This window comes from Urocampus carinirostris, chromosome 4 (genome assembly GCF_059441175.1).
Source record: "Urocampus carinirostris isolate Australia breed hairy pipefish chromosome 4, RoL_Ucar_1.0, whole genome shotgun sequence".
NCBI lineage: Eukaryota > Metazoa > Chordata > Actinopteri > Syngnathiformes > Syngnathidae > Urocampus > Urocampus carinirostris.
This window is the reverse complement of record NC_142352.1, coordinates 4,291,810-4,311,029: the sequence shown is the minus strand read 5'-3', so window position 1 is coordinate 4,311,029 and position 19,220 is coordinate 4,291,810. Positions and strand designations below refer to the sequence as shown.

The 19,220-nt window shown below is 40.6% G+C and overlaps 2 protein-coding genes across 4 annotated transcripts in view; one reads left to right on the top strand and one right to left on the bottom strand.

The window, feature by feature from the left end:
• Positions 1-4,166, bottom strand: part of cd276 (CD276 molecule) — a 174,214-nt gene extending 170,048 nt beyond the window's left edge. Inside the window, exon 1 of one of the 2 annotated variants that reach the window (XM_088333500.1) lies at positions 3,740-4,166. The gene's annotated coding sequence lies outside the window, so the exon portion shown is untranslated. The remainder of the gene's footprint in view (positions 1-3,739) is intronic. The other variant, XM_088333501.1, reaches the window with a different exon arrangement.
• ubl7b (ubiquitin-like 7b (bone marrow stromal cell-derived)) lies at positions 3,619-17,517 on the top strand. Of its 2 annotated transcripts, none has more exons than XM_088333498.1 (11): positions 3,619-3,863; positions 4,934-5,108; positions 7,440-7,559; positions 7,636-7,721; positions 11,240-11,324; positions 11,396-11,453; positions 11,523-11,662; positions 15,116-15,165; positions 15,233-15,409; positions 17,097-17,210; positions 17,278-17,517. In XM_088333498.1, exons 1-11 carry the CDS (start codon positions 3,801-3,803, stop codon positions 17,416-17,418), a joined length of 1,209 nt encoding a protein of 402 aa, XP_088189624.1. In that variant the 5' UTR covers positions 3,619-3,800; the 3' UTR covers positions 17,419-17,517. The 2 variants fall into 2 exon arrangements, with proteins under 2 accessions (XP_088189624.1, XP_088189625.1); XM_088333499.1 differs by lacking the exon at positions 3,619-3,863 and adding an exon at positions 4,429-4,518.
• The last annotated feature ends 1,703 nt before the right edge of the window (positions 17,518-19,220 follow it).

The following is a 19,220-nucleotide window of genomic DNA, read 5'->3' as shown; positions in this document are numbered from 1 at the left end:
CAGAGAACACAAGAAAAATTGAGAAATGGTTAGGAATCAAGCCAAAACCTCAGCCCCAGAAGAAAGATTAAAAAGAAGCTAGCAAAATTGATGACGCTACAAAACGTAAACATACATTGAAAGCATCGTTTAAAGAGGATTTTATGTGGCTTGTAGAAGACGACACAACGCAAACATTGCATGAATGAAGATGAGTAAATATAGGTACATACTGATGGAAGATGGAAAACCGCAATGTCATACACATATATTCTGAGGAGAGTGATGAGCAACAAGAGTATGAGTATGGATGTTAACAGTCCCCGTATGAGAGTGTGATTGTGCCGACTGTGTTGTATCATGTATGGTGCAGAGACTTGGAGCCTGAACGTAGATTTGAGAAGGAAAATAAATATTTTTGAGATGAAGTGTTTGAGGAATATGTTAGGAGTGACAAGATTGGATATGAAATTGTGAGAGAGAAAACTGGAATAGTAGTGGAACTGAGCAAGCGTGTGGGTAAGAGAGTACTCGGTTGGTTTGGACACATGGAGAGGATGGATGAGGAGCGAATTTTGAAGAAGATCTACAGAGCAGAAGTCAATGGAAGGAGACCAAGAGGAAGGCCGTGATTGACGTGGATGGATGGTGTTATGAGTGCACTGCAGGAAAGAGATCTAAATATGATGGAAGCTAGGGCTCTTGTTGGTGATAGGAATGAGGGGAGAGGTATTGTAAAAGGATAGTGGGATGTGTGGACACATTCTAAGGAATGGGCAGGGCACCTGTTTGATGCGGCAGGGATAAACCAGTGAAAGCTGTCGAGTCCTGCCGTTGAACAGAAGAGTGTGTTGTGTCACCCTGACCCGAGTGACATGGCCGCTTTCTTGTGTCCCGTTTCATCTGGAGGGACGAAAGCATGACCAACTTAGGTGCCTAACTTGTTTGGGTGTTTGGGCATTTGGGTTGACCATGGTCCAAAAATGTTTGTGTGTATTTTTGCAATTTTTTTTCCCTTTTTATTTTCTTTGTTATTGTATGCGCTTGTCTTGCTGTCGGTCACCCCTCTTGAGGGATATGACCAAGGAAGGAAGGAAGGAAGGAAGGAAGGAAGGAAGGAAGGAAGGAAGGAAGGAAGGAAGGAAGGAAGGAAGGAAGGAAGGAAGGAAGGAAGGCATATACATGCAATGAATGTTATAAGTAGATTTATAATAAACTTAATTTTAAAGTGTTGTTCTGTTATATATTCTGATTATCAATCCTTAATACTTTGCAGCAATATTTTTTTTTTGCGATTAGTTGTCCTATTGTGTTTCATGTTGTAAAATATAGGACAGGCAACTTTATGGCTGGGCAGGCAACTTTTCAGAGTTTTCTGCCCTGGTGTCCTGTGACCTTTTGTCATGAGTTTCAGACACTGGATGGAGGCATTGATTTTTACATGATTAGTGTTTCATCATAGATCAAAATAAATTCTGTAGATAGTATAGTTTAGAACACCAAAACAGGGGGGTGGGGGGGTTGAGTATGATAATGCTACACTAGATATTTAAATCATTGTGAAATTAAATGATCTCATCTGAAATGATCTGCATTTATATAGCGCTTTTCAAGTCAATGACCTCCCAAAGCGCTTTACATTGTGCTTCACATTTCCCAATAGCGGCCGTGATCTGTGCAGCCATGTAAGGCGCTAACCTGCTTATTGGGGGTATTGGGGGTTCAGTGTCTTACCCAAGGACACTTCGGCATGTAACACGGACAAGCCGGGATTCGAACTGGGATCCCTTAATCCTAAAACGCCCGCTCGACCTCCTGAGCTACTGCCGCCGATTGTAACAAGAACCCAAGTAATAATTATTGTTTAGGTACTTTATGGAGATGTTTCCTTCTGCTCTTCAGGAAAACGAATACAGAAACCATAATAAAACAAGATATGGATGAAAAAACAAGAAAATTGTTCCACCGACAGAATATGGAAAACCCATCAAAGAATGGAATGCACATTAGCACAAGCCACAGCAGGTTTTGTAGGTTAAAACCACTGGTAAGACCCCTGAAAAACATACAAAAACATCTTGAGCAGATAGATCAAAGGAAAACACATTAGCTCAGAAGCTTTGGACAGGGTTTCCACTGCCCACTGCCCGAGGACAGCTGAGATGGGCTCCAGCACCCCCGCGACCCTACTGAGGATAAACGGTGCAGATAATAGATGGATGGGATTAAAGATACAAAAATAACCCGATGAGCCGTATGGGACCAAAAAGAGCCAGCCAAATAAGCTGATTCTCAAAAAAATAGTCGTAATTTCCATCTTTACAGGTAAACTCAGGTCAAAGACGTCACCGCGTTGTTTCATATTTGCGCAGAAAATGTAAAATTATTTGACATACAACAACTTATATTTAAAGTATGGATGCTCTTTCGATTGAACCTTCCTGTGTGGAGTTTGCATGTTCTCCCCGTGCTTGTGTGGGTTTCCTCCGGTTTCCTCCCACATTCCATAAACATGCATTTCAGTCCCTAGGTCCCTAGGTGTGAATGAGCGAGTGAGTTGTCTGTCCCGCGACCCTACTGAGGATAAGCTGTGCAGATAAGGGGATGGATGGATAATCTTTATTTTGCCTGGTAGCTAGTTACTTTAACTAAGTTAACTGAGTAATACAGTTACTAACTCAGTTACTTTTTGGAAATGGTAGTGAGTAACTACAACAAATTACTTTTTTAGAGTAACGTGCCCAACCCTGGTAATAACATATTATGGTAATAACCAGGGTTAGGTAGGGTTACCTAAACTTGATTACTTTCAATGACTTTTGGATTACTCCAATACCAAATATGCTAATAAAAGAAAAAAATAAACTAAATATGAATAAAATTACTACATTTTATGCAGGCTTGGGGAGTAACGGAATACATGGAACGGCAAAATGATGTTGGCAAGGTGTTTGGATTTATTTTCATTTTGTTGCTGTCGCATTTTATGTTAGTTTTGCCGGAGATCAAAGCCAGGAGAGAAAGCTTACCACGTGTTGTGCGTCATCATTTTATTCATATTTAGTTTGTTTTTGTCTTTTATTAGCATATTTGGTATTGGAGTAATCCAAACGTAATTGAAAGTAATCAAGTTAAAGTCACCATACCCAACCCTGGTAATAACGTAGAATTGTAGTGACAACAGGTTATTTTTTTAAATCTATGTCAACTTGGTTGCCTTCGTGTTAATCAGTAACAAAAAGTAGCTCTCAACTTCAAAAATTTTAGTGATCCCTGGGATTGATTTTACATTAAAAAAGACGAATAGACAGAAACAGGATGGCGTCACTTATAATGACTTCCCAGTCAAGTTATCCGGATAAGAACTACAACATCCTCGACATCCCACAGGAAGTAGGACCTGCTTGCTCAACAAGAGCCTGATAAAAATAGCAATATTAAGCCAGGGAACCCCCACAAATGTAATTTAAAATGAACTAAGTAAGTGTTTTGTGTTGGGGAATTCCCATTTTGAACGCCACATCGACTGCAATCCCTTATTTTACCGACGGGAGGCGCTACATTTGAGCCATAAACGCTACATCATTTGCCTGACCACACATTTGCTACTTTTCAAAAGAAATAAAAGACTGCTCACTAAAACATGTAAAACAACAGTATGACTTCGAAACTTATTTACTCGTTGTTTTAAACAGTCTTTTGACTGTAACTTTTGGCGTGATATATAGTCCCAAAATAGTGGATGGACAGTTTATCTTACCATCGTAGGACAAAGACGGGAAAAGTACCAAAGTGGCGACGTTCCAGTTGCCGTTCGGTCGATGACGCCTTCAGGAGCAGTTAGGTTTTCCCCTAATCCTCGTCCGCCAAACGAGCAGATAACGGTATGTTTTGATGTTTTCAAAAGACTGCCGGGGTTTATCAAAAAGTGCGCGGGTGTGTTCCATTGATTTCACCAAACCACTCCTTGTTGCTAGCCCCTGGCGGTGATGTCATCCCGAGGGGCGAGTCCTGACCACTCCTGGTCTTGCTCGGCGCCAATGTCCAAAACGGGAGTTTTCGCCATTTTTCCGTGAAAGTTCTAATTTGACGGAGTGTCTTTAAATACGACACCGTGGTGTGTCGTTTTCTTGGCAAATGTTCTAAATTCAAATGTTGTTTGAAGAAACACTTTATTTGTCTTTAAAAACTACTACAAACATTTCGTTTCAAGTTCTGATCATTTTATGCTGACAAAAAAAAAAAACATGATTCAACTGTTAAGAATTACCCATTTTTTTCTAGACATGACGCAGCGCCGACGGAAAATTGTAGAGAGGTCCGCGATATTTTTAGGTGAAATACATTATCTGTAAACAATAAACATGCACGTATTATTTAGGAAATTAATTTATACACCCCCTTTGAAAAAAATGCTTCTATGTAAAAAAAATATTTAGCTGGAGTCTGAAGCTTGTCTGACGTGACCACTGACGTTAAACGTATCGAGTACCACGTGACCCTAATATAGGAAGTGAGTCGAGTGTCAACATCAAAACCGTGAGTGTGCGCTTTTCTTTAATAAGATCACGGTTACAGTTATATTTTGTAGTCCTGACCTAACAAAGATGTTATATAATGAAATTGTGAATATGCTTGATTGCTAATAAGATTTTCGACAAGGGTTGTTCAAACCTCACATTGTGTTTGCTGTTAAAAACGTCATATTGGAATATAATATTGTGAATGTGCTTAATTGCTGTTGAGATTGTCATGATTGTTTTCTGTTATTAGTGTCAATAAATTTGTTCAAACCAAAAAAAATCAACTTAATGACATTAAACCGGTTTTAACGATTATCCGTGATTGCTAACATGCATCGCGTTTCAAGGCAATAAACGCTAAAATCAACGTAAAACTAAAAGCTGAAGTTCTGTGAGGTGCATTCATTGTTTATTTGACTTGACCTTCTCAGATGGCTTCCTCGGACTGGAACTTGTCTTTGAAGCTCCAGGATCAGCCCAAATCTATCTTCCATTTCCCTGAGATGATGCCAGGTGACGTCCCTCCCGGAGGATACAGAGTTGCCACCCTCAAACAGCTTGTGGCTGCTCAGCTTCCAGACGCCATACCAGACCCGGACCTCATAGGTAATTTATTTATCTATCTATCTATCTATCCATCTACCTTGGTCATATCCCTCAAGAGGGGTGACCGACAGCAAGACAAACACATACAATAACAAAGAAAATAAAAGGGGGGGGAAATGGCAAAAAAACTCACACAAATTTTTTGGGACTATGGCCAACCCAATTGCCCAAACACCCAAACAAGTTGGGCACCTCGGCATCTAAGTTGGTCATGCTTTCGTCCCTCCAGATGAAATGGGACACCAGAAAGCGGCCATGTCACTCGGGTCAGAGTGACACAACACACTTTTTTGTTCACAGCAGGGCCCGACAGCTTTCACTGGTTTACCCCTGCCGCATCATACGGGTGCCCAGCCCATCTTTAAGGACACGTCCACAATTCCACTATCCTTTCACAACACCTCTCCACTCCTTTCTATCACCAACAGGAGCTCTAGCTTCTATTGTATTTAGACCTCTCATAGGTAAAATACATTCTTTAAAACAGAAGGAATACTGTTTGTTGCATATTTATGACTTACAAACATTTCAGATAATCAAACCAATTTTAGTACCACACAGAGACAACCCACGGAAATACAAAATCCAGCGTTGATTCCATTTATTAAAGCACAAAAAAATTCCAAACCTATCTGGCCCTTTATGAAAACTTGACCCTTAACTATATAGCCAGTGGGGCCACCCTTGGCAGCGATAACAGAATCAAACGTTTACTACAATTGGTTATGAGCAGGGTTGGGTAGGGTTACTTTAACTGGATTACTTTCAATTACTTTTGGATTATTCCAATACCAAATATGTTAATAAAAGACAAAAGAAACTAAATGTGAATAAAAGGACTAAATTTTGTGCAGGCTTGGGGAGTAACGGAATACATGGAACGGCAAAAATGATGTTGGCAAGCTGTTTGGATTTATTTTCATTTGGTTTCTGTCGCATTTGATGTTAGTTTTGCCAGAGATCAAAGCCAGGGGAGAGAGCTTACCACGTGTTGTGAGTCATAATTGTATTCATATTTAGTTTATTTTGTCTTTTATTAGCATATTTGGTATCGGAGTAATCCAAAAGTCATTGAAAGTAATCCAGTTAAAGTAACCCTACCCAACCCTGGTTATGAGTCGTTCAAAATGCAACAGAGGAATTTTGGCCCACTCTACTTTGTAAAATTGTTTGAAATCTGCCATCTTGAGGGCTTTGTAGCATGAAGCAAAATAGATAGGATTTAAATCTGAACTTTTACTTCTGTACCTTCATTTTTTTTAATTTATGCCATTAAGAGGTGGACTTGTCCGGGGGCCTGATCCAAAAGCGCTTGAGTTTAAGTGCACAAACTGATGGCTAGACATTCTCTTTCAGGATCTTCTGGTAAAAACCAGAATTAATTATTCTGTCAATCATAGTAAGTTGTTCTAGTATATAAGTATGTTTAAGGCTTGTATAAGTAACCTGTATTGTTTTGTACTAAAAATAAAGATATAATAATATGCTCTATAAAAATAAATAAAGTTAAGTTGAACTTACTTTTGGAAGATGAGTTTCAAGAGTTAGGTGACTTTCTCCTCCGTGGTAAAAAGTGGTCAAAAATAAGCGATCAAACCATTATTTCAACAGCATCAAGCTTCCATATTGCACTTTCATTTCAAATAAAACGGATCGCCTCTTTTTTAGACTTTACACCAACCATATTGAATGGATGCACGACATATCAAACAATAAAAATGTCAAAGTTCTTAGCGCGCTGGAGATACAGTATAGAATATTTACACACGAACTAGGAAGAGGAAGCGGATTTCTTTTTCAGGGTGAACTCTCACAGCGCCACACGCCGGTAGTGGCAGAAAGAAGCACTACAGTAATGTCCTCTACTTGGAAAAAGGTGCACACAATACAAAATCTAACTTACAGCAATGTCCAGATAATTTTCGACATCTTGCAAAAAATATTCGTATATACCGTTTTTTGTAAGTCGAATGGTCGTAAGTAGGGGAGCATCTTTATTAGTCACACTCGTGCCCAAATAATGAAAAAACTGACTTAAAATATGATAACTAGTTGGAAAAAATCTGTAATCCAACAATGAAAGTACAACCGTGATATGGTGAGTGAACACTGTAGGTCCGAAAAATGGACTGTGTCCGAATGTCAACTCGTGTTTGAGTATAATATAAAGGCTGTGACTTTTAGTTGTAAAATATTTGGACATTTATCTAGAAACATACATTATTTCATTTATTCTCATTAACAACCCTACCTAACTATTTTGGGAAGCAGTGGGTGGCTGCCATGTTGTTTTATTCTCCAAATAATCTCATCGTTCTCATGTTGTTCCAGAACTGGTGCATTGCGGGCGTAAACTGAAAGACGATTTCACATTAGATGCGTGTGGAATTCAACCAGGATCCACATTGCACGTGCTGAAAAAGACGTGGCCAGAGCCTGAAAGTGTTGCAGGTGTGTCATATGTAATATTTGATGTCAAGTTTGTATCGTTTTGACTTTTTTTAGATACAATGTTTAATCCCCATAGAACCTGTGAACAGAGCAACAGCAGCTAGGGAATTTCGAATGCTCCATGCTGCCCTCCACTCTCTACACTCCACCTACAGGGAATCGGTGACAAACACTTGATATTCATAATTGTTTTTGTTTTTTATATTGTTTGAAAAAAAAAAAAGAAAAGACACTCTTTATTACTTTGTCCAAGAGTTCACCAAAACCACACTTGACAAGTCTCCCGATTTGGTCAGGAGGCTACCGCTTTGGCTACGATTCTTCCGCCTACCGATCTGAGAGCAACATCTACTGATTTCTAAAAAATGTTCTTTTTTTGGGGGGTTTTTTGGTCGCCGAAATTTTTATGTGAACAAAGTTTTGCCGATTAAAATGTAGCCGAATTATCCATAGTCTTTATCATCGTCTTTTTCGCCGTTCTGCACCGGAAAAAGCTTTGATCGAGACTCGGCAATCATGATCTCGAACTCCACGTGATCTAATTCCTTCCAGAGCAGCAGACGAATAGGAGTGCTACATATGACTATGTTAAAGAACACCAGAAAATTTGGAATAATTAAACATGTAATAATCACATGTAAACATAAAATAACAATAAAGTAGATTGAAAAACAAATTTATTGTTGTCTTTTCAAATAATAATAATAATAATAATAATAATCGCGTTGGGCAAAAAAAAATCCCGATTTCCCATTTCTAACTTATTATGTATGCAAAACAACCCACATACAATGCAATGCTGATGCTTCACATATTGTTGCTGTCATCTGGGAGAAAAACGTATATCCATATTTTGTTTGTGTATTATAATAATAATAATAATAATAATTTCCTTGTATTGTCATTCTGTGTAACAATGTACACAGAACGAAATGTCGATTGCATCTGACCCGATGCAGCCGCAGCCAAGAGAGGGCGCCGCCGACCACTTTTTAAGTCTTAGGAATGACTCGGCCGGGGCGCGAACCCGAACCTCCCAGTCTCAAAGCGGGCGCCTTACCATCTAGGCTACTGAGCTGGTATAGATGATCCCTCAATAGTTTCTTGAACACTAAAAGATGAATTGATTCTAATTCTGACATTATTAAATCTGTCGTTGCTTTCATGTAAATATAAAAAAATCCCCTTAATGATTTTTGCAGCATCCATTATCTGCACCGCTTATCCTCAGTAGGGTCGCGGGGGTGCTGGAGCCCATCCCAGCTATCTCCGGGCAGTGGGTAGAGGACATCCTGAACTGGTTGGCACACAGAAACCGACAACTCACTCGCTCATTCACACCTAGGGACAATTTAGACCGGCCAATTAACCCGACATGCATGTTTTTGGAATGTGGGAGGAAACCAGAGTTTCTGGAGGAAACCCACGCAAGCGCGGGGAGAACATGCAAACTCCACACAGGAGGTTCGATCTCATGACCTAAGAACTGTGCCGCACCTATTTTTGCAGCAAAATATTTTTACTGTTACCTTATAATATCCATATTCCTTGGAAAGAAAATTGGTCAAGTGTTTTTCACACAACAGCGATGATATATATTGACCTGTAAAACATGTGATGATTGTCAAGGAAGTTGGCTACATAGATAATTTTGCAGTAAAAAGTTCCAGTGGATATTTTGAGTGTAAGTTGTAAGAAATTACCCTAATGACAGGGACCCTTTTTGGTATATTTTCAATCACGCAATGATTCTTATTATTTCCTAGTTTTGCTGTCACAGCAAATATGTTTTTTTTATTCCATTCTGTAAAAAATGTTTTTTCCAAATAATAGTTACTGGGGAAAAAATGAAGGTCTTGCAGCACTGTGGTTGCAGATTAGGTAGACTAAAAACAAAAAAAAACCTAATCCCAAAAAATCAAGGTTAAAGTTTTGCGTATTTTACATACAATTTTCTTTTTTTTTAAACGTCTTTTTCTGTGTGTATTTACAGTATATAACAGATGTCACTTATTGCATTTTCTAATCTTGTTCAAAATGATGCTCCCTCTGCCAAATAATAATCCTTGATTTCAGACACTCGTCTAGCAATTATATTAAAAATGAATGGGTAATAACACAACAATAATCACAACAACCAATTAAAAACAATATCCAAATAAAAGATACAGAGCTGTTACAAATGAGATGCAAGATAGTTTTGCTCAATCTAAGGATACATTTCATTTTTCAGGTAAAAAAAAAATAATTAAACATAGCAAAACAAGAACAATTTTAAATTAGCCGAATTTTCGGCTTATGGAGTTCGATGTGTTGGAATTGCCCTAAGAACTAGAGAGAGACAAAAAATGCAAATGTTCTTATGGCGATATGATGACTTGGAGAATGGAATTAATAATTAAGCCAGTTTCTGAAATAACGTCTGCCCTGCCCAAGGCGTGCATCTCTTACGTCCGGGTGGACGACAACTTTTTTGAGAAAAAGATCATCTTTATTTTTATTTTTATTTTTTATTTATTTATTTATTTTTTTCAAATCAAACGTTTGCTTTATTCCGATTTCGAAATCTTCGTACGGTTCGAAAATTTCAGTTCGTTTGGAAATGTGCATACTCGGCAGCCGATCAGAAGCCTGCATCGAATAACTTCCTCCTTCCGGACTTTCCCGAGCATTATAAGGTCGTGCATATGCATATCATTTTCCAAAGTAGACGCACAAGAGAACACATGAAAAATGGATAAGTGGTTATGAATCAAGCCAAAATCTCAGCCCCAGAAGAAAGATTCAAAAGAAGCTAACAAAATTTATGACGCTACAAAACGTACACAGACATTAAAAGCATAGTGGAAAGAGTAGTTCATGTGGCTTGTAGCAAACATTGCATGAATGAAGATGAGTAAATGCGGGTACATACTGATGGCAGCGATGTCATATACATGCAATGCATGTTATAAGTAGATTTATAATAAACCTAATTTTAAAGTGTTGTTCTGTTATATATTCTGATTATCAATCCTTAATGCTTTGCTTAAATGTTTTTTTTTTTTTTTGCGATTAGTCGTTTTATTGTGTTTCAAGTTGTGAAAAATGTCGCAGGCAACTTTATGGCTGGGAAGGCAACTTTTCAGAGTTGTCCGCCCTGGTGTCCGGTAACTTTTTGTCACGAGTTTCAGTCACTGATTAAGCCAAATAAAAAGTAAAATGCGCAAATACGAGCTTTTGGGAGCTCATCTCATCTCATTAGCCGTACCGCTTATCCTTGTTAGGGTCGCGGGGGGGCTGGAGCCCATCCCAGCCATCTCCGGGCAGTGGGCAGGGGACACCCTGAACTGGTTGCCAGCCAATCGCAGGGCACACAGGGACAGACAACTCATTCGCTCATTCACACCTAGGGACAATTTAGACCGGCCAATTCACCTGAAATGCATGTTTTTGGAATGTGGGAGGAAACCGGAGTGCCCGGAGGAAACCCACGCGAGCACGGGGAGAACATACAAACTCCGCACAGGAAGTCTGGAGCTGGATTTGAACCCACGACAGGTTCCCATGACATGAACTGTGCCGCACAAGCGCTAACCACTGCGCCGCCGTGCTGCCCCTTTTGGGAGCTATGCTGCACAATTCAGAGTTTCTTGCAAAAATTGAAACACAATAACAAAATGGATCTTTCCCCCACAAAGGTGTACAAAATGCTAACCAACAAAGAATCTTTGGATCAGATCATTGTGGCCACGCCGGGACTCCGGTCTGACCCGATCGCTCTAGGTGAGATCCGGCGCGTCGTCAGTCCATGTTGAAGCCCAGATGCAAATGTTGACATTTGTGACGTCCCGCAGGCGTGCTGCAAGACAAAGACCTCTTCGTGCAGTTCACAGACCCCAGCATGTTAGACACGTGAGTGCTCGCTTCTATCGCGTCCCGATTCCGTACACGCCGCCTGAATTTCCCTTCGGGCACCGGCAGGCTCATCGGCTCTCACCCCGCCCTGGTGAACGCCATCATTCTCGTGCTGCATTCAGTGGCGGGGAGCACGCCCAACCCGTCCGCCATCGCCGCCGCCTCTTCACGCAATGCCTCGGCCAGCTCGTACAGTGACATGCCGGGTAGGTTGACTTCTTTATGCTTTTTCTTATACAGGAGTACTTCTCAATTATTTTCTGTCCAACCATTTTCTCAACCGCATCAAGCTTTCTTAGTCCACTTTCATTTCAAATGAAAGGGCTCGCCTCTTCTTTACACTTTACACCAACCGTATTGAATGGATGAACGAGATATTAAACCATGAAAATGCCAAAGTTCTTAGGGCGCTGGAGATACATTATAGAACAGGGGTGTCAAACTCATTTTAACACGGGGGGCCACACGAAAGCACAAACGTTCTCTCGGGGGCCAGACTAGTAGATTAGAGAGAAACAAAAAGAGAGATAAAGAAATAAGAGAAAGAGAGGGGGAGAAAAAGAGAGAGGGTGGGACAAAGAAAGAGAGAAAGGGAGAAAGAAAGAGATAAAAAAAGAGAGAAAGCACAGGAGAAACAAAAGAGATAAACAGAGAGAACTAGTGAGAGAGAGGCAAAGAAGGAGAAAGAAAGAAATCCGAAGAAATAGAAAGTAAAGAGAAACGAGAAGGAGGGAAAGAGAGAAGGGGAAAGCAAGAAAGAGAGAGAAAGAAAGAAAAGAGGGAGAAAAGGAAAAAAGGAAGAGAGAGCCAAAGAAGGTTAAAAGACAGAGAGAGAGCGAGAGAGAGAGATACACAAGTACTTAATAAGAGGTATCTGGCTTTGGCGACATCACGTTGAGCTATTTCAACCTGCGGCTTGTTTTTCTCTTGCGCTTCTCTGAGCATTGTCTCGCGGGGCCGGATTCAATCCCTAAGCGGGCCTGATCCGGCCCGCGGGCCGCCCGTTTGACGCCCCCGGTATAGAATGTTTACATACGAACTATGAAGAGGAAGCGGATTTCTTCTTCTGGGTGGATGCTAGGTGACCTCTCACAGCGCCACACGCCGGTAGAGGCGGAAAGAAGACCTACAGTAATTTCCTCTACTTGGAAAATGTGCACACAATACAAAATCTAACTTATAGCAATGTCCAGAAATGTTCGTATGTACCGTTTTTCAAAAGTCGAATGGTAGTAAGTACGGGAGCGTCTGTATAACGCAGGGTTGGGTAGTGTTACTTTAACTGGATTACTTACAATTACTTTTGGATTACTCCAATACCAAATATGCTAATAAAAGACAAAAGAAACTAAATATGAATAAAATTACTATTTTTTGCAGGCTTGGGGAGTGAGGGAATATATGGAACAGCAAAAATGATGTTGGCAAGCTGTTTGGATTGATTTTCATTTTGTTTCTGTCACATTTTATGTTAGTTTTGCTGGAGATCAAAGCCAGGAAAGAAAGCTTACCACGTGTTGTGAGTCATAATTTTAGTTTATTTTGTCTCTTATTAGCATATTTGGTATTGGAGTAATCCAAAAGTCATTGAAAGTAATCCAGTTAAAGTAACCCTACCCAACCCTGTGTATTAGTCACACCCCTGCCCAAACAATGAAAAAACGGACTTAAAATACCATAATTAGTTGGGAAAAAAACGGTAATTCAACAATGACGTAAAAGTACAACCGTGATATGGTGAGTGAACAGTGTGGGTGCGAAAAAATGACTGTGTCCGAATGTCAACACTTGTTTGAGTATCATAAAAAGGCTGTGACTTTAAATTGTAAAATATTTGGACATTTATCTAGAAACATACATGATTTCATTTATTCTCATTAACAACTCTATCTGACGATTTTGGGAAGCAGTGGGTGGCTGCCATGTTGTTTTGATCTCCAAATAATCTCATACTCATCATGTTGTTCCAGAGCTGGTGCATTGCGGACGTAAGGTGAAAGACGATTTCACATTAGATGCGCGTGGAGATACAGTATATAGTATTCCACCCCAAAAAAGAAATCCGCTTCCTCTTCCTAGTTCGTGTGTAAACACATCTGCCCCTTAGATTGATATTTTTTTTACCTCCTCACATAATATTGGTGGTAGAATGTCACCTCTGGGCATGCTATATCTACGCCTTTTGGTACATTTCCTCTGAAAAATAAACTTGTCGTCTTGACAGCGTCATTTCAAAGTGACAGCCTAATTTATTTGGCTTTGTGCTGTCCACTGCCGAAATATTTAACATAGCAAGCACACCCTCTTAGCTTGTCCCTCCGCGGTCGCAGTGAAGTGCTACATACGCTTTGTCAAACTTCCTAAACTTGGCTTTCGGGAGGAGACTTTTGTTTGTCTCTTTACACCCATCTCTCTTTGCCTGTCTCTGGATCTATGTTAATTATTTTTCTTCATGGGGTTACTCTAAGGTCTGCTACACTTTGTGTTCACACTTCATACTCAATTTTTATATTCTGTGCTATATGAACTGTGTGGAGGCTAAATGTAAACAAAACACTCTGAGAACACCATTGCCTCCTAGTGAAATGGAGGTGCAATTGCACTTTATTCTGGGAAATCCAAATAAAAAAGTTCCCCGAAGTCAAACGCACCCGCGCCCCTCTTGACCGAGTCTCGCGCCTTTAAATGTATCTGAAAATGAATCGGACTTTGAAGTACCCAAAATAAATACATTATGAATTTCATGTTGATGTCATGTTCGTCCTTCTCAATAAATTATTTTATTAAAGCCAAGCCAGCGAATGCTGTTAGTGAACGGTTTCTAGCGGTGAGCGGTCTGTAATGGTAACTTCTGGGACTGCTCGTGACCTGGAGTTTTCTTCGTATAGCGAGCAAGATTTTTGTTGCATATAAGACTCGTGTTTCAAAGTTCTCACGTTAAGAGGTGAAGAAGTACTACAGTGGAACCTCGCTAGTTCGCGGTTCCACTTTTACGGGTTCAGAGCTTCGCGGGTCTAAAAAAATATACCTTACCTTCTCAATAAAAGCATTTATTGACTCGAGCAAGCACGAGCTTATGTCAACTGAGGACACGGAATGGACACTCTTATTGTGAAGGGGAGGGGGAGGCCCTGACACAATGCTTAGTCATGGTGCGTTACCGCTTCGCTCACGCCCCCTCCTTCAACTCCTCCCACCTCACCCCTTTCTTATGTGGCACTGTTTATCATAGAGGAACTCGGCGACACGACGTAAGTACAGTATATTCTCTTCTGTCACATTTCATCTCAAGTTTGACTTTATTATACCATATGCGAGCGGTTGTTTGTAAAACCTAAATACGGCTAATTGTGCGTGGTTCTGTGTATTTATTGTAAAAGCCGTTCGATGCTGCCAGCTAAAGTATGTTGTTATTGTCAGAAGGTAGCTCTTTCACTTTCATTGTTATACTGTGTAACTGTATACGTTTTTTTAAGCATTTTTGAAGGGGCGCCGCTACTTCGCAAATTTTCAGTTTTTGCGGGTGGTCTCGGTCCCCATTAACCGCGACAACCGAGGGATTACTGTACAGTATTCTTAATTTCCGGGACAAATTTGTGGTACTTATTCTCAAACCAGTTTGGGGCAATTGACAGACCTAATTTTGTCTTCTATGCTAGGAGGCTTCATGTTCGAAGGCATGTCTGATGACGATGAAGACTTCCAGCCCGTGAGTTTTGCCGTCTTCCTTCTTTTGAAACGTTTCTCCTAACTAGTTTTGTTTTCTCCTAAACCAGGGTAGCCCGCCGGGCCCTTCGAGCAGGATGGGTCTCTCTGCTGGCATACGGCCGCTCTCTCTCAACCACAGTGGGGCCACGGGGCCGCGGCCTATAACTCAGAGTGAGCTAGCTACAGCGCTAGCCCTCGCTAGCACGCCGGAGAGCAGCGCAGTGACACCAACCACAGCCAGTCAGGTAATGCCATCCCAAATTCAACGTTCTTATTGAACTATTGTATTTTAATGACAATAAGGCGCACATCAAAGGTACAGTGTGTATTATTTGAGCAGTGGATGTCAATAAATTCTGTAGTGCAACCAAAAACACAAGGAAAAATATCAAGAAATACTGAGTCTCAGCAAAAACGGACAATACTTTACTCTTTTTTTTACCCAGCCTTTTTGAGGTTTTTGGGTACTCATAGCAGCAAGATGGCAGACAATCATTTAAACTCCCTTTAGTGCATTCTACACTTAAACAGGGTACTATGAAACGTTTATTAGTGCAAGGAATACACTAATTGTGAATATTTATTATGCGCCATGCAAAAAATGAAGGAAGAGTTTCAAAGTGGTAAATCAGAATGGGAAGAACTTCCTGCAACTGAAAATGTAGGCTACATATTACTGTCATTTTACCCAAAATCTGTCCCGGGTTCGAATCTAGGTACCGGGCTCCCTGTGCGGAGTTTGCATGTTTTTCCCATGCCTGCGTGAGCTTCCTCCCACATTCCAAAGACATGCATGATACTTGGGAAGTTGATCGGGGACTCCAAATTGTCCCAAGTATGAATGAGCGTGGAAATGGTTGTCTTTATCTGTGTGCCCTGCGACTGGCTGACAACCAGCTTGGGGTGTCCCCCTGACCACTGCCCGAAGATGGCTGCGATGGGTTGTCATTTTAAGCCATTAAATCACTGTCCAATGCCTTTTCATATGTCATCTATATCACTGGTATTCTAGTGCAGAAAATGGATTTACCAATCTATTGTTCAGATCCACAAAGATGCTCTTGAGTTACTCAAGATTTAGAAATCAAACGTCTTGATAAAAACACGCAACAGGATTAAAAAATTGCATATGTAAATCGCAGCTATATTTGTTGATCCTCAAAATATCTTCTTTTAATGGTAGTGGGAAATTTAAAAATTGGCCTTGAAAGTCCTTAAAGAGTGCTTGAATTTGGCCATGAAAATGGCAGTGTCTGAAATAACGTCCGCCCGGACCCCCGCGGCGTGCATCTTTTACGTCAGGCGCACAACTTACAAAATGTCTCCGCTCAGGTGTCTGACAACTTTTTCAAGGAAACAAAAAAAAAAATGGTTTTTTTTTCAAGTCAAACGTTTGCCTTATTACGATTTCAAAATCTTCATTTGGTTTGGAAATTTCGGTTCGTTTGGCAATTTGGATACACGGCAGCCAATCAGAAGCCTGTATCGAGTAACTTCATGCTTCCGGACTTTCCCGAGCTTTATAAGGTCGTGCATTTGCATATCATTTTCCAAAGTAGACAGAGAACACCAGAAAATTGATAAGTGGTTAGGAATCAAGCCAAAACCTCAGCCCCAGAAGAAAGATTCAAAAGAAGCTAGCAAAATTTATGACGCTACAAAACGTAAACATACATTAAAAGCATCGTAGAAAGAGGAGTCCACGTGGTTTGCAGAAGGCGACGCAACGAAATCATTACTTTCCAGAGTTGTCTTGTTGAACTTCTTGTCATAAGTTTTAGACACTGAAGCAGGTGTAAAAATCTTCCAAGTGCTAAAAGCACAATAGAACTGAAACTGTGCCTTTTAGTATTGTGTGCTTCATGGTCAAGAAAACACTGCACTACAAAATCGCTATAATCACAGCGGAATGTTATTCTTCTATGGCTTTAGGCGGAGCCGTCGACCGGTGGCCTGACCGTGCCGGCAGGGACGCCTGTCAGCAACGACTTGTTCAGTCAGGCTCTGCAACAAGCCCTCCAAGCCACCAACATGTCCGCCCTACAGGTAAAAGTAAATCTCGGCGAAAGCGCGGGCCGAGATACGAGTGAAGAAAACAATCCGTTACCTTCAGGGCCGCTGGCAGTCGCAGATGCAGCAGCTCCGAGATATGGGCATCCAGGACGAGGAACTGATGCTCCGAGCTCTGCAGGCCACCGACGGAGACATCCAGGCCGCCCTGGAGCTCATCTTTGCCGGAGGACCTGGACTCTGATCGTGGACATGCTAGGGGACCTGGATTTAAAATCTCCAGAATTTCGGGGTCACCCAGATATTGTGTTTTCTAATAAAAAGTCAAACTTTTGCTTAAAAATGAGTGGTCCAATGTCTGTTTTTTTGCCCATATTGATCTCTACCTTTTGTTGGCCAGTCTCAGATCAGGTTTTTTTGCCTCTCTGCCTTGAAGGCCACCGTCTTGGAATCGCTTCCTCATTGTTGATGCTGACACTGGTGTTTTGACATCATATGAAATCCTTGGAAATGCTTCAATTTCACTGTTGTGTTTTCCACTGCTTGAAATTTGAGTTAAATGCTTGTAAATACTTGAAATTGTTACCATGTTTCTCAACACGTGCGATTGAAATTGATGCAGACACTGTTCTTTGGTGGCTTATCTTTGCCATTGCATTTATTCTTACCTCGTGATTACGTGGAGCTGGCATTAGTTTGTATGACATTGTCCTATGAAGCATCATTGCCCCCTACGGTTCTCACCCAAGAGGATAGGTGCATGCTACACCTAAACAGGGCACTATGAAATGTTTATCAGTGCAAGGATTAGTTTTTTGTTTTGCTTTAAAATCGCATATTTAAATTAAAGTTATATTTGAGGCTCTGTAAAATACATGATTCACACCGGAGTTTTGTTCCTATAGTGGAACTGGAAATATTCGAAAATTAGCTTTGAAAGTCCTCAAATAGTGCTTGAATTTGGACAGGAAGAATGTGTACGAACCCTGTATCTAACCAAGCTGCTACTTGAGGACCCTAAGGTGTCTATTTCTCCAACTACAGACTCTAATGATTGATTCTGGCCTATTGTCTCCCACTTCACTTTCTACTCTGATAAGAGCCAGTCTGTCCTGTTTTTGAAGGGAGTAGTAGACCCCACTGTAGGAGATCTTCAGTTTCTTGGCTATTTCCCTCATGGACTAGTCTACATTTTTTACAACAGGTATGTAGATTCTCCAAACACCTAAACTATTTTTACTTGCAGTATCATTATATCACAAGGGTATCATGATCATCCACTAGCATTCTAATGCAGTAACCAGGTTGCTGGAAATTAGCTTTTAACACCTACAGTATGTAAATATTGCATCAAATACATACATGTGCAGCTAATACCACATTAAACAATATATGGGGTGTGTTTCTAGAACATACCTAATGAAAAAGCGGCACAGTTCTGAGGTCATGAGATTGAACCTCCTGTGTGGAGTTTGCATGTTCTCCCCGCGCTTAATTGGCCAGTCCGAATTGTCTCTAGGCTTGAATGAGCGAGCAAATTGTCCGTCCCTGTGTGCCCTGCGATTGGCTGGAAACCATTTCAGGGGGTTTCCTGCCCACTGCCTGAAGATGGCTGGGATGGGCTCCAGCACCCCCGCAACCTTACTGAGGATAAGCGGTGCAGATAATGGATGGATGTATTAAGGAACTATTTAAAAACAAACACAAATTGAACAAATATTTACAAGCATATGAATTGAAACATGATAGTCTAACGGGTGAGGACTTTTAAAGTTACGCTGAAATTTAATAAATGGATAATACAATTAAGTATATATTTACAGGGATAAATTAAATTATGTAAGCTTGAAGATTTTTTTAATTTTAAATTTACTGCACGAGCAAGTAATCTCTGAAACGATCCAATTTAAAGGGACAATATATTATTTGACCATTAGGTGCCGCTGTATCGCGTTATACAACAAGAAACGAGTGCTACAAAGAACAAGAAGACAAACTAAGGAAACTCAAAAATCATTGAACCACGCTGTTTTCTCTCTTTTTGTC

Excerpts from the sequence above, each read along its gene's own strand:
- ubl7b (XM_088333498.1), top strand. The coding sequence starts at position 3,801 with ATGACGCCTTCAGGAGCAGTTAGGTTTTCCCCTAATCCTCGTCCGCCA. Across the intron at positions 11,325-11,395 it reads GTCTGACCCGATCGCTCTAG|GCGTGCTGCAAGACAAAGAC; the intron begins GTGAGATCCGGC and ends GACGTCCCGCAG. Across the intron at positions 11,663-15,115 it reads CTCGTACAGTGACATGCCGG|GAGGCTTCATGTTCGAAGGC; the intron begins GTAGGTTGACTT and ends CTTCTATGCTAG.